Source organism: Somniosus microcephalus, chromosome 2 (assembly GCF_052327205.1).
Source record: "Somniosus microcephalus isolate GS21.2 chromosome 2, FLI_Smic_1.0, whole genome shotgun sequence".
Lineage (NCBI taxonomy): Eukaryota > Metazoa > Chordata > Chondrichthyes > Squaliformes > Somniosidae > Somniosus > Somniosus microcephalus.
Window position 1 is genome coordinate 110,440,366 of NC_140988.1, and position 15,412 is coordinate 110,455,777.

Consider the following 15,412-nt stretch of genomic DNA (forward strand, 5'->3'; position numbering starts at 1 on the left):
CAAGGTGACTGTGAACCCAGTCCTTCACAGTACAGTATCCGCTTCCGAGGATAGAAGATATTTTCGCCTCACTATCTGGAGGGAAACGTTTTACAAAAATTGACCTAGCGCAAGCATATTTGCAGATGGAGGTTGAAGAATCCTCTAGGAAATATCTCACGATAAACACTCACAAAGGTCTTTACCAGTATAATCAACTGGTATTTGGAGTAGCATCAGCTCCGGCTATATGGCAAAGAGCGATGGAACAAGTTCTGCAAGGGATTCCGGGGACTCAGTGTTACTTGGACGACATCCTAGTGACAGGTGAAAATGACAGTGAACACCTTCCCAACCTAGAGCAGGTGCTCACTAGACTAAGAGAACATGGGCTACGAGCCAATCGCCCCAAGTGCGAGTTTTTAAAGAAACAAATATCGTATTGTGGCCACGTGATTGATGAAGAGGGGTTACATAAGTCCCCTGACAAAATTGAAGCGGTAGTTAAGGCTCCAGCGCCTGAAAATGTGTCGCAACTGAGGTCATTCCTCGGATTGGTGAATTACTACCATAAGTTTTTGCCGAATTTGTCCACAATTCTGCACCCACTGAACGCCCTGCTACAAACTGGAGTAGCATGGAAATGGAGCGATGAATGTAAGCGGGCCTTTCAGAAGTGTAAAGGCCTGATCACTTCAAGAGAAGTATTGGCTCACTACAACCCATCACTACCGATAAGACTGGCGTGTGATGCGTCTCCCTACGGTGTTGGAGCGGTACTGTCACATAAATCCCTTGATGGTTCAGAGAGGCCGATAGCTTTTGCGTCATGCTCGTTAACTGCAGCCGAGCATAACTACGCCCAGATTGACAGAGAGGTCCTCAGCCTGGTGTGGGGGGTGAAGAAGTTCAATCACTACCTGCACGGACAGAAATTTACTCTACTAACTGATCATCAACCTCTTGTCTCCATTTTCAACCCTAAGAAGGGCGTCCCGATAATGACAGCACAACGGCTACAGAGGTGGTCCCTTTTCCTAGGGGCACACCAATATGACATCGAGTACAAAGGAACTAAACAGTATGGGAATGCTGATGGATTGTCATGCCTACCGTTGCCGACGGTGGAAGAAGCACCTGCAGTGGATCCTGTGGAGATATTCCACTCGACCATAGTCGAATGTCTACCTGTGACGAATGCAAACATAGAAAAGGAAACACGAAATGACCCGACACTCTCCAGGGTCTATGATTTAACGGTGAAGGGATGGCCAGCACATGGCGAACCACTGTTGCCAGCATTCTCGCCGAGAAGAGAACAGCTGTCAGTGAGCCGAGGAACCTTGATGTGTGGATCCAGAGTAGTAATTCCACCCAAATTGAAGGATAGAGTGCTCAATGAGCTTCATGAGGGTCATCTGGGAGGGGTAAAAATGAAGAACTTAGCCAGAGCGTTTGTGTGGTGGCCGGGAATCGATAGAGAAATCGAAGAGATGACCAAGAGCTGTACAGGATGCCAGAAGGTCCAAAACGCCCCACCACAAGCCCCTGTACATCCATGGGAGTGGCCCTCATCTCCATGGCAAAGGGTACACATTGATTTTGCTGGTCCATTTATGGACTCGATGTTTTTAATTGCGGTGGATGCACATTCAAAGTGGCCAGAGGTAATAAAAATGTCCTCAACCACCACAGAAAAAACTATCAGTCTTACGAACCATATTCGCCAGAAATGGGCTGCCTGAACAGATTTGCTCCGACAATGGACCACAGTTTGTGTCTGAAGAGTTCCGGAGGTACTTAAAGAACAATGGTGTTAAGCATTACACATCCGCCCCATATCATCCAGCCACCAATGGATTGGCTGAGAGGTTCGTTCAAACATTCAAGAAGGCTATCAAGGCAATGTGTAATGAAGACATACCCCTACAACACAAGGTGGATAACTTCTTAAATAACAACAGAAAATGCTGGAAAAACTCAGCAGGTCAGGCAACATCCGTGGAGAGAAATTTGAGTTGACGTTTCGGGTTGGACCCTTCTTCAAAACTGGAAAGAAAAGAAACTAGATCGGAGGCAGGGCTGCGATCGGACAAAAGAATAAAAGAAACAAAAGAAGTAAAAGAGATTAGAAGCTAGACGAGATGGTGATAGGCTGGGATTAGGTGTAAAGTGTACTGGCAGGGCAAAAGATAGCTGCCAGGTGTGAGAGAGAAACAAAAGGTAAGGGGGGGGGGGGGAAAGGAGTGGAACAATTACAAGAGAAAATGAAATGGGGGCCGAGCTTATGATCTGAAATGGTTGAACTCGATATTGAGTCCGGAAGGCTGCAGACTGCCTAATCGGAAGATGAGGTGCTGTTCCTCGAGTTTACGCTGAGCTTCCGTGGAACAATACAAGAGGCCAAGGACGGTGAGGTCCGAGTGGGAATGGAGCGGTGAATTAAAATGACAGGCGACCGGAAGCTCGGGGTCACCCTTACGGACTGAACGGAGGTGTTCCGCAAAGCGGTCACCCAATGTATTGTGTATTATCGAGTTCAACAATTTCAGATCATAACCTCGGCCCCTATTTCATTTTCACTTATATTGTTCCACTCCTTTCCTTTCCCCCCCTCCTTTCCTTTTGTTTCTCTCTCACACCTGGCAGCTATCTTTTGCCCTGCCAGTACACTTTACACCTAATCACAGCCTATTACCATCTCGTCTAGCTTCTAATCTCTTTTACTTCTTTTGGTTCTTTTATTCTTTTGTCCGATCGCAGCCCTGCCTTCGATCTAGTTCCTTTTCTCTCCAGTTTTGAAGAAGGGTCAAACCCGAAACGTCAACTCAAATTTCTCTCCACGGATGTTGCCTGACCTGCTGAGTTTTTCCAGCATTTTCTGTTGTTATTTCGGATTTCCAACATCTGCAGTATTTTGCTATCGTGGATAACTTCTTGTTTGCCTACCGGAATGCGACACATGCGGTTACCAACCAAACTCCAGCCATGATGTTCTTCAATCGAAGACTGAGATGCCGCTTGGATTTGGTTAAGCCAAACATCAGAAGAGATGTGGAGAACAGGCAGTTTCAGAATATGAATGAAAGGCCAACCAGGAGTTTCAAGATAGGTCAACCAGTTTTGGCCCGGGACTACTGCACAGAGAAATGGCAGCCAGGAACGATCTGCACACGGCAAGGACCTCTAACATATACCGTGGACGTTGGAGAGAGCATTGTAAGACGCCATGCTGACCAGATTCTAGAGTCACTGGAAAACGTCAAATCTACACCACGATCCTATACACCTGGTGATGAAACCGAAGTACCAATTGCATCTACCTCAGAATCAGTGATATTGGAAGCAGACGAACCAAACAACGACGTTGATCCCGAATCAACTTTGCCAGAAGAACCTGATACCCCAAAGAGGCGTTATCCGGACAGAATCAGGAAGCCTCCTCAAAGACTGAATTTATAATTGATTAACTTCAGCTAATGTATATAGCAACTGTAATTGTAAATATGTTATTTAATTATTAATCGAATGTTATGTACTGTTTAGCTAAAAGGGGAGGAATTGTAGTGTCTGTACCTTGAAGAAGGAACTATATTCTGCAGCCCCTGTATACTGCAGTACCAGTAGTGACCACCCCTGTATATAAGCCTGTGGAGTAACTTTGTATAGTAGTTCCAGTTTTGTCTCCATTCAGTAAACACCTGTTATAACCAACTTCTGCAGTCCGTGTCTCAATTACACACCGACATTACATCATGGAATATGGAAGAGACTTCCATTCAGAAACGAACTCCACACTAGTCAGCAGAGTTTCAGAGATTTCGGTGGCATAGTGGTTAGCACTGTTGCCTCACAACGCCAGGGACCCGGGTTCGGACCCGGGTTCAAATCCGGCCTCGGGTGACTGTCTGTGTGGAGTTTGCACATTCTCCCCGTGTTTGCGTGGGTTTCCTCCGGGTGCTCCGGTTTCCTCCCACAGTCCAAAGATGTGCGGGTTAGGTTGATTGGCCATGATAAAAATTGACCCTTAGTGTTAGGGGGGATTAAATATGTGGGGTTACGGGGATAGGGCTTGGGTGGGATGGCTGTCAGTGTAGGGACCGGGTGCTAGGGTTTGGATGATCAGCCATGATCTCATTGAATGGCAGAGCAGGCTCGAAGGGCCGAATGGCCTACTCCTGCTCCAATCTTCTATGTTTCTATGTATGTTTCCTGAATGATTTCAATCTGCTGGCCAATTCACTTCAGAAATAGAATCTGCAGGCCTCTCCTTTTCTGGATATCTAAGACCACAAGCAAAGGTTTGGGCAGGTTTGTGTGTATTTTTTGGCCTGGCATTAAATGGATCTAGTTGTATGATATGTGAACATAAATCCAATCTTATGCACCCCATTGTTGCCGCACTGGGTATTTGTGTTCTTCTGTTCAGGGGAGGGTATGGATGGGAATGGGGACATCAGTGTACACACATGGGCCTAGAAATTCAGTTGTTTGCGCCAGCCGGTAGCGCCTTAGGAGGAGGAGATGTTGGGCGCTAGGCGGCTAGCAGCCGGGCGCAGCGCGATCTGCGCCTCTCCCCAACTTCACTAAAGATTTAGCGGCGGCGCAAAGTCTTTGCGTGCGCTCAGCTGCGCGCGCAGATCCTGACGTCATTTCCTCGTGCAATGCCCTTTGTGCGCCCCAAACCGGAAATTCAGTGGCGACGCCCTATTGTGCGCCTGGCGCCCCTAGCGACTGGTAGAGGGGAACGGTTCTCAGTCGATGTGGGGCGTGGGGGGCGCAAATTAAAGGGCACTCCTCCTGCAGCAGAAAAGGCAGCCATTTCGCAGCACTCCTTTTTGAGAGACGGATCTTTGCAGAGAGACAAAGGTAGAGAGCTTTCTGCTTTGGCTCAACACTAGGACAGGTACTTGTGGCTTCAGGCCACAGCTTTCCACTTGTCTTTACCTTCAGTGTCATATCATTGTTTGCAAACATATAATGGGGGCTGCAATGGGTGCAAATGTTGGCCTTCTCCATTGCATTCAAAGGGCTCACAGACGCCGTTAGAGAGTGCCAGTCATGGCCAGACGGAGAGGGGGCAACAGGCGTCGGCAAAGGAGGCCTTACCCACCCAGGGTATACCGCCAGCAGTTCTCCTATCTGAACATGTCTGACGAGCAGTGTGTTCGGAGGCTGCGATTCCGAAGGGCGGTGGTCACTGAGATCTGCCACCTGCTTGGCGGTGATCTGCAGCCACATCTGAGGAGCAGGACGTCTCTGTCGGTGGCAGTGAAGGTGACGGTGGCTCTCAACTTCTATGCCACCGGCTCCTTCCAATCCGCTACTGGGGACATTTCCAACATCTCCCAGTTCGCCGTGCATTGCTGCATCCGCCAGGTGACCAATGCCCTTTTCAGAAGGAGACGTCAGTTCATCTCCTTCTCCATGGCCCTTGTCAAGCAGCAACAGCGTGCAATGGGCTTTGCAGCATTAGCGGGCTTCCCCATGGTGCAGGGCACCATTGACTGCACGCATGTGGCTTTGCGGGCACCTCTGGAGAATGCCGAGGATTACCGCAACCGGAAGGGCTACCATTCGCTCAACGTTCAGCTGGTGTGTGACCACAGGCAGCTCATCCTAGCTGTCAATGCCCGCTTTCCAGGCAGCAGCCACAATGCCTTCATCCTGCGCCAGACTTCTGTGGCAGACATGTTCCAGGCCCAGCCTCACCCACGAGAATGGCTTCTCGGGGACAAAGGCTATCCTTTGTGTACCTGGCTGATGACCCCGCTCCGTGCGCCCAGCACCCCTGCTGAAGAGGGATACAATGACAGCCATCAAGCAACCAGGAACATCATTGAGCAAACAATCGGCGTCCTGAAGCAACGGTTCCGCTGTCTGGATCGTTCCGGTGGAGCCCTACAATATTCGCCGGAGCGAGTCTCCCATTTCGTTGTCGTGTGCTGCATGCTGCACAACCTGGCTATCCGCAGGACTCAGCCACTGCCACCAGAGATTGGAGGACCACCTGAGGAGGAGGAGGAGGACCAGCACAGGAGGGAGGCAGAAAGTGCAAGGGCCGCCCGTCGGCGGCTTATTGAACGTCGGTTCTAGGCCCCCTCTCAGGGAATGGCTTGTGCCAATGTCAGCAGATGAATGTAGCCGCTCCACAAGCCCTCAGCCGAGCAGGGCAACCAGGACTTGCAGAATAAAGCATGGGCAGTGCGATTTAAGAACATTTATTACTTGGAAACCTCTGCCCTTCCCACATTACAAACTAATGGAGAGAAGCCCCCTCCAAAAACACAAAACGAACAGTCTCGGCCTTACAAAAAAAAGAAAGACACCAGTCTCGGCCTTATAGAAAAAAGAAAGACACCAGTCTCGGCCTTACAAAAAAAAGAAAGACACCAGTCTCGGCCTTACAAAAACACAACTACACCAGTATCGGCCTTTCAACAAACACAAAGCATTTGGCCAGACCTTCTACTTTTTGCCCTGCGAGGGTGATGCCTTTCGCATCCGTGACTGGCCCCTGCCCGCCCTGCAGCTCCTCCTCAATGGGACCCCAGTGGCTGCAGCAAGGCTGGGGGAAGGCTGCTGAGGGTCAGATGGCGAGACGGCAGATGCCCTTGGGGGTCGGCCTGCACCAGCTCTGGCCCTGGAGGGGCCGGCTGCTGACTGCTCCAACTCTGCTTGGGCAGCAGCAGTCCGTCCAGCGGCTGGTGGCAGCTGCAATGGCGGAGTGGCAGTGTCGGCTGCAGGAATGGTGCCAACCTGACAGATTGCAGGTACTCCCTGGTCGCCTGAGACATTGGCACTCGCACGGGCCAGCACTGCAGCATGCGCAGCAAACTGCTGAAGAACAGACTGCTGGGCTGCTGCTGCGCGGCGAGTGCCCTGGCGATGCCTGGCCAATCCAGCGAGGGTGGCAGCAGTTAGTGCCCGTGTGGCCCTGGTCTGTGTCCGCATGACACCAGCCAGTGAATGGACGGCACGACTGGGCACTTGGCTAGAAGCCGCCTGTGCTGCCGCGAAGTCCTGCAGACTCCTGGCCTGTACTGCACTGAATTGTTGCAGACTCCTGGCCTGTGCTGCTCCGAATTCCTACACACTCCTTGACAGAGACTCTATGGAGTCAGGCATCCTTGCCACTGCAGCCATGAGCTCAGTGTGCCTGCGCTCAGCCTGGACGGCCATTTCCTCTAGGAGCCGCACCTCCTCTGCGCTCACCTTTGCAGGACTGGAGGCCGCACTCACCCTCTGGGGAGAAGTCTGCCGAGCTTGCCCACCCCTCCCGCGTTGCTGCAGGCCGCTGGGCCCCGGAGCTTCACTCTCCTCCGACCCTTCCCCCCGGCTCCCCTCCAGGGAAGACGTGTCCCCTTCATCGCCATGGGCTGCCTCGGCTGAGGGTGGCACTGATGGGCCGGCTTCCTCTTCCTCCTCCTCGAATTCTGAATCGCTGACAGTGGCAGCTTGAGGGCCCGCCTCCTCACCTGGCGATTCACCATCTGAAAGCAGGGAGGCACAAGAGTTGCTTTAGAGTGAGGACAGGGCGGCAGCGAGGGAGGCATGAGTGCTGCCATGCACTGCATTGGTCGGACAGTGGCAAAGGATGCTGTTCTGAGGCGCAAGTGGAAAGAGAGAGGTCAAAAAGGTGATGCCCTTATCATTGGGGCCCAGAACAGGGTCGGCATCTCCACTGGCGACGGGGCCAATCAGCCAGCCTGCCATAATGCGCTCCACACGCTGATCGAGGTCGGAGAGCTCTTTGAGTTCAGGACGGCCTCCCCCGGTCTCACGCTGCTTCCTCCGGTTGTGCGCCACCTTGGCCTGCAAGAGAAAGGACGGCCTCTAAGTACAGTGTGAAGCCCTGATCTTGTCTGCACTGCCTCCCATGGTGGACTGGCCCTGACAGTGTGAAGCCCTGATCTTGTCTGCACTGCCTCCCATGGTGGACTAGCCCTGACAGTGTGAAGCCCTGATCTTGGCTGTACTGCCTCCCATGGTCGAATAGCTTGTACAGTGTGTAAAGTGCTGAATGTGCAAGTGATTTTCATGACAGTCCCATAGCTGCTGGATGAGGGCTGGCCATTAGGGCTTTCAGGTCCCTTTGCCCATAAACTGAGGTGCACATGCAGGGATGAGGAGGACACTGGAAAGGGTACTCACCCTGACAACCCGAGTGAGGTCGTTGAACTTTTTCCGGCATTGCACAGGAGTCCTGGCAACCACGCTGTTGGAGGTCACCCTGTTTGACACCTCCCTCCGGGCTTTCCGGTAGGCGCTGGGCAGCGGCCTCCTGCCACCTTCAGGGAACAGAACATGGCGCCTGCGCTCCACTCCGCCAACCAGCACCCTCAGGTCGCCCTCGCTGAAGTGCTGCGCTCTCTCCCTGGCCTTCTCCATAGCCCTGGGCGTTGCACAGATGAAGCAGAAGTGGTCAGGCCTAGCTTCAGGGCTGCAGTGTGCAGGGCATGGCAGGCAAACAAATCCAACCTCCCCCTTTAAGAGCTGACTGGCGCCAGAGTGTCTGCCGTCAATCAGCAACTCGCCGCACCTGCGCTGCGCCCGCCCTCGGGGGTATCGCCCCGGACCGCCGGCTTAGCGCCTAATGATAGTCGTGCATCGCCTGTTTTAGCGCAGCAGCAACCTCTTGGGGCGATGCGACTGAATATCGGCGAAGGTGGCGCGAACTTGCGCCGGGCGCAAACTTTAGCGGCCGCCCGACTGTAGCGCCCCGAACGTGGCTACACTTAATTTCTAGGCCATGCAGTTTTCCAATTACACCAACCTAACTTTTCTTCATTACGTATACCTCTGCTTCAGAGGTACAAATTTTTACGGTTAGTCACAAGCAAAACACAATTTTCATAATTCCATAACTATTAGCCCAGAACTTTATTATTAATTTTGCATCAACTTTTGAAATTTATGCAAATTCAAAATGAGAGGAGAAACAATCCTCTCCCAAAATTCCTGTCAAAAGATTGCAGTTACACAATAATGGAAGTGCATGGGAATGGCAATAAAAACTGAACACATGGAACAGGATTCATATAAACTTCAATTAAAAATAGACAATTTGCATAGCTGTGCATCATAGCCCATTAATCTATTCATTTAATTATTATTCAGTCTTAACAAAAGCAGACAATGCATTACAGAAGCATATATTCTACAACAAAATAATTATATTTTTCTTCTCATCTCTCCTGGTGTCTGACTCATGGTGGGATATGGTTCCACAGGTGCTAGCTGCTCCTTGAAATGGCCATTCTTTTTGCCTGAACCTATACAGTGAGTGTCAGTAGGCATTTTGACTGAGCGAGGGAAAGAGGCATCACATGTAAGCCTCATGCTGTCTACAGTCAGTGCAATGTCGTGCACTTTCCAGTAGAAATGGCTGGCTTTTGGTCAGCAGTAGGGACCTTAGCCAAATTGTTTCTCCCTCCCTAGGCCAGGTACTCTGAAGCCTATTGTGCTGCTTCCATTTCTGCTGCTGCTGATATCAGCTAACTCAGCCTAGAACAGAGATCTCAAAGTGTATGGCTGAAGTACTACACCAAACAATGTATTCACCTACTGAGCCTTCAGGGATAAGAACATAAAGCATGGAATACAAAAAGACCATTCAGCCCCCTTCTTCTACAGACCATATTATTTTACACCAATCATGATCTGTACATAATCCACTTAATCTTTTAAGGGAAAGTTAGAACTATAGAATTTTACAGCACAGCAGGAGACTATTCGGCCTATCGTGTTGGTGCTGACTTTGCTAGAACAATCCGAAACTAAGCCCATTGCCCTGTTCTCTCCCCCTAGACTTGTATGTTCCTATGCTTCACATATTTATTTATCCACTCTTCCTTAGAGATGCGATGGTCTTAGTCTCAGATGCTCCCTGTGGCAAAGCAATCCATGCTCCAACAAACATCCAAATAAATAAATTTCTCCTGATCATTCTCTTTACTCTCTGAGTGGCAATTTTAACTTGATGACCCCCTTGTCATAGATTCTCCAACCAAAGGAAAAAACCTTTCCATATTCACCTTATTCAAAACTCTTCGCAATTGTGTACAGTGGCTCCTTTAAAATGTGACTCCATCGACCCTACACAGCAGGTACGTCTGAGGATCAGGAAAGCTGGAACTCCTAATGTACTAAGTCTCTGCCCTGCCCCCTCTTACACTGATGCATTTTTGGCCCCAGAAACTCCCGTGCAATGCAAGACTGGTGTATTTTGGTCTTGGCCTAATTTGCAGTCCTTCCGGTAGATTCTCGCCAAAGTTACTGTGGGTATGTGCTGGAAGGGCCACAGATTTTCAGGTTCCATAACTTTACTTCATTAAACTTTTATGCTAATATTATTATCCATGAGTTTGTTTTAATAAATCTGTGAAGATATAGGCCTAGAAATTCAGTGGGCCTTGCGCCCACTTAGCGCCTAAAGAGGTCTTTTGCGCCGGCGGGGTGGTAGCGCTGAAATTGACTGCAGCGGTATTGGCGGCGGTAGCCGTTAGCGCTGCGCCGGGACCGATGACGTCATCGGTGTGCGCGGTGGCCCGTAACGCCCCAAAACCACGCCGATCCCCATATTTATTTGTGCCCGCCTCCTCCAAAGCGGGCGCAAACAGCGAACAGAAAATGGGGCCGTCCTGCTGCCATAGTGGGGCGCTTTAAAGCTGAAGGTGCGGCCGGCCGCTTTTTCGGCGGCCGCCTGCCCGCACCTCCTTCCCCGGCCTCCTCCACCCCCCCACCCCCGCGGCATTGCCGGCTGGTTTCCGTGGAGCCCGGCACTTCTCCGTTGTGCCGGGCTCTTTTGCCGGCACTCGCGATCGGGGCTCCGGCCGTTGCAGGCACCTCCCCCTTAAGAGAAGGAGGAGGCCTGCAGTACCGCAGCCTGCCGCACCGCATCGGGTGGCGCTGCGGCAACTAGCGCGCCGATATTCAGTTGCAGCGCCCCAAACGGAGGCGGGCACACCCTGGTATAGCGCCCGCTTCCGAATTGGGGCGCAGAAGACGAATATTCGGCGTGCGCTAATGCCTCCCCGCCCAGCGCTAACTTTTGGGCGCGAGCGAGCTGCCCGCGCCCAAGTGAATTTCTAGGCCATAATTTGTAAACATGTTAATGAATTTATTAAAACTGATGCAAAGAGGAAAGTATTAGCAGTGGTTAATAATTTAGAGACCTCATATAGAGATATCTCTGATATAGCCCTTCGTCCTAGCCCCAAATGTATTTATATGCACAGGTAGTATTTTATTTTTATTATCATATTGGAACTCATTCTACTTGTTTCTACTTCCCACTAAGTGACAACAGGCATAGTCAAGATTGCAAGAAGATAATAACTACGTACTGTCACTCACACACTGTTGTCCTCCAGTTTGGAATAGTCCATCATCTTGTGCAGTATCTTGGTATCTTGGACTCAACAATAAAGCAGGCAAAATTCCGACTTACAAATTCTCCCTAGTCCTTGTGCATAATGTTAATTTGCTGTAATAGCACCGTTGACACTTTTCTCAGATACCTCAATCCCCTAGTTGTTTTTAGGCTCTTCATCCACAGAATGAAGAAAACTGTATAAAAGGTGAAAGAAAAATGTGGATTTGGATATAAATACTAAAGTATCCATTTTATTTAAATATATTGGAGAATTTGTCATACTTTTTCCAATGTTTACTGTTACTTTTTATTATTTGTTTCTTACTTGCTGCAGGTATTTCAATCTGGCACCCAGTTTGCAAGCAGGCTGCCAGGGCAGAAGAAAAACAGAAGGTAAGGAGAAAGAAGCATGATGTGAGTTAAAAACCTAAGTATCAATATTTAAAAACTCTACCATGAATGTTCAAATTAAGATAATCTCATAGTTCTTAGTTAATTCTAGTAGAACCGCTTTATTGCTGATTTTTATGTTATGCAATATTGCAGATTTGTTTTATAAGCTTCTAAAATGAAGTCTGTACTGCTATAAACACACTGATTTATTGTGCTGGTTCATCATTGAGTGTTAAAATTTCCAGTCACTCTCTTCGTTACTGAGCTAAACACAGTTTTTTTTTATAGAGTTTAGGGTAAAGGGGAAAGCAAATTAAAATTACATCGACATGAGTACCACATGCATCCAACAAACAACTGTGCACACATAACACTTAATAAACACTGGGTGAAAAATGTTCTACATAAATAATCATACATATTTGACTTGTAAGTGGTTGCATGGAATAACTGAAAATAAGGGAATAATCAACTAGTAGATTCTGTACCAGATGCAAATAACCAATTTGGGGGGCGAACCAATTTCTACCTTATGGACTTTATATACAGCCTCTCTTGAGCAGAAACCAATTGAGTTAAGTAAGCCCTGAGACATCGTAGCATGAAGTGAGAGTGTTCAAAAGGTGAATTGGGAAAGACTATGGGCTAAAAATTTGGTGGCGCCGCGTTTGGGGCACCAAGCTCGCCTGGGCACCGAAAGTCCCGCCCCAGAAGGAGCCGGGAGCACCAGCGCGATATTCAGTTTGAGCGCCCCAAGAGGGACGCGCGCCGCTGCTCAAGGCGCCCCGCGTCACTCTTGGGGCGCTGAAACTGAATATCGCAGCGCAATGTGCCGCAGTGCCACACGCTGCGGCACGGCGCGCTGCAGTACTGCAGGCCTTCCTCCCCTTCTTAAAGGGGAGGGGCCTACACCAGCGCGATCACCGATTGCAAGTGCCAGCAAAAGAGCCCGGCACCAAGGAGAAGTGCCGGGCTCTCGGGACACAGCCGGCAGTGCCCGGGGGTGGGTGGGGGGGGGGGGTTAGGAGGCCGGGGAGGGTGGTGCGAGGAGGTGCTGGCAGGCGGCCACCGAAAAAAATGGCCGCCCCGCACCTCCCCTTTAATTAGCACCACTACCGCCACAGGTAGGCCCCCTGAACTGGTCACGATTTGCGACCGGCGCTACGGGGGGGTGCAACCCAATATTGCGTTCGGGGCAGTAGCGAGGCGCTGCGCACACCAATGACGTCATCGGTGGCGGCGCAACGCTACAAGCTAACGCCGCCATTAGCGCCCCGCTAAATTTTGCAGGAGGCGTGGCCAGTGGCGCTAAAGCCACTGAGTGCCCTCTTTAGGCGCTAACTGGTGGCGCAGACCACCGAATTTCTAGGCCTATTTCCTTTATTCAGTGAGTTATTTATGAGTGTGAGGAGAGAGATTAGGAGACAATTCTTTACACAGAAGATTTTTTAAATTTGTTTATGGGATGTGGGCATTGCTGACAAGGGCAGAATTTATTGTCCATCCCTACTTGCCTATAAGAAGGTGGTGGTAAGCCACCTTCTTGAACCGCTGCAGTCCATGTGGTGAAGGGAGTATACTTCTTTATAGCGGTTTTTGGTAGACCATTTCAGAAGGCAGTTAAGAGTCAACCACATTGCTATGGGTCTAGAGTCACATACAGGTACCAGACCAGGTAACGACCGCAGATTTCCTTCTCTAAAGGCAGTTAGTGAGCCAGATGTTATTTTACAACAATTCGGTAGTTTCATGATCATCATTACTGATGCTAGCTTTTTATTCCAGATTTATTTAATTAACTGAATTTAAATTCCTCAGCTGCTGTGGTGGGAATGAACTCTGGATCATTAGTCCAGGCCTCTGGATTACTAGTCCAGTAACATGACTACTATGCTACCATACTCGCATGTTTTGCCACAGGGAGTGGTTGATACAGATTGTAGTATAATTTATGGAAAAATTGGATAAATATTTAGAATTAGTTTCCCATTGCACAAGCATGATGACTAAATGGCCTTTTTCTGTGCTGTAAACTTTCATAGTTCTCAAATTGAAATAAATATTACACCTCAAAGCTATATTATGTGCAGCAAATAAGGACAAAGAAAAGTGTTGTTTGGAAGTACTTGCTTCACCAATAAAACATTCAGTGTGATTTATGGAATAAGAGAATAATGGATCAAGACTTGAGACTGACATGAAGATGAAGTAACCAAAGGATCCTGAGACCTCAAAGAATTATCAGAGTCAGGATGTGAACTTGAACACTGGTGAAGTCAGGAAACTCAGAACTACTTTATATGAAAAGTGAAAGCATTGTGTTTTGGGAATACATTTTCCAGATATTTAGAGGTATGGCTATAGCTTTTAATTTTGATATCTGAAGTATATATAAATATGTATTGTTTTACTTCAAGATCACCCGTACTTCTTCTGAGAGCATCACATCTGCTCCAGCCTCAAGTACTTCAGGGTCCCCAAGCCGTATAATATATGTAAGTTTATTTAGCAGTTTATTTTTTTAAACTATCAGATATATCATCTCCTGTAATGCCTCAAAATATTTAGACATTTTCAAATATGCCTGCTGTAAAAATCTTACAAAATTGACTTGAATGAATATTTTGAATGTTTCTACATATAGGGTATGGTAGGGTAGGTAAGCCAAATGCTTACAGGACCAGAATACTTAGCTCCCGTTGGTTGTAGTTAACAGTGTGGATTGCCACATGGGGAGTGCCATCAATCTCAGCTTGGATAATTGCCAGCGTTAAAGGTTGAGCGAGTCATGCACCCCTGTCTGTAAGGATCACACACACTTCCTAATGGGGCAATCCAAAGAGCAGCACTGATGGAGAAGTCTGCAAGCTATGCCATTCTCTGCCTGCCCACCTAACTTAGACTGGGGGGTGGGGAACAAGAAAAAAAAGGAGTACATCAAAACAGCAAATGTACACTACTTTTAATTATTTAATTCCTTAAGCATGTAATATTACGCAATTGAAGCTAACTGGAATATATTTGTTCATTTATTGATTACAGACCACTTTGATAATGGAAGATGGATTTCAGATAAATGTGTTAAACTTTGTATATTAGTTTTGCATAATGTAATTTCAGGGCTTATGGGGGAAAAATTCGGTATCGACCATTTTGGGGTGCTAACGTCGCCTGGGCGCTAACTTTAGCTCCCGTTACTAATTAGCGCCGGCGACTGCAAAATTGAGTTTTAGCGCCCCAAGAGTGAAGTGGAGCGTGGGGCGCTACCTTCGGAACACTTACCAAGTTCCGGCGCTGTCAATTAGAAAGTAGTCAGACAGACTGGCACCTTCCAGTTCTTACAGGAGAGGTTCAACCATGCTGCACAGCTTCACTCTGATCATTGCTGCTTGTGAACTGGGCCTGCAAGGAGCTGCAAGCCTTCACCTAAGATGTAATGGCTGATCAGAGGACGTAGAAATGTTCAGAGCAATACAAGTGAAGAAATTGTTAGAGCAGCAAGAATGGAGAAAATGTGAATGTAGCCAAAACGCTATCTGACAAGCCAACAATGAATCTGACCTCCCAATGAACCGGTAAGTGATCCCTTTAAATAGCGCCCCGGGAGCGGTAATCTCAGGTTCTCAGCGCCAGGCGGTAAGTCAGGAGAAACGACTGAATTTT

At 48.7% G+C, this 15,412-nt stretch overlaps 1 protein-coding gene across 6 annotated transcripts in view; it reads left to right on the forward strand.

Annotated features, from left to right (window-relative positions):
* ablim2 (actin binding LIM protein family, member 2) overlaps nucleotides 1–15,412 on the forward strand; it is a 647,794-nt gene that overhangs the window by 353,483 nt on the left and 278,899 nt on the right. For all 6 annotated transcript variants that reach the window (XM_085961823.1, XM_085961814.1, XM_085961859.1 and 3 more), the window contains exons 8-9: nucleotides 11,691–11,749; nucleotides 14,167–14,244. In XM_085961823.1, coding sequence (XP_085817949.1) covers nucleotides 11,691–11,749; nucleotides 14,167–14,244 — 137 coding nt within the window. The remainder of the gene's footprint in view (nucleotides 1–11,690; nucleotides 11,750–14,166; nucleotides 14,245–15,412) is intronic.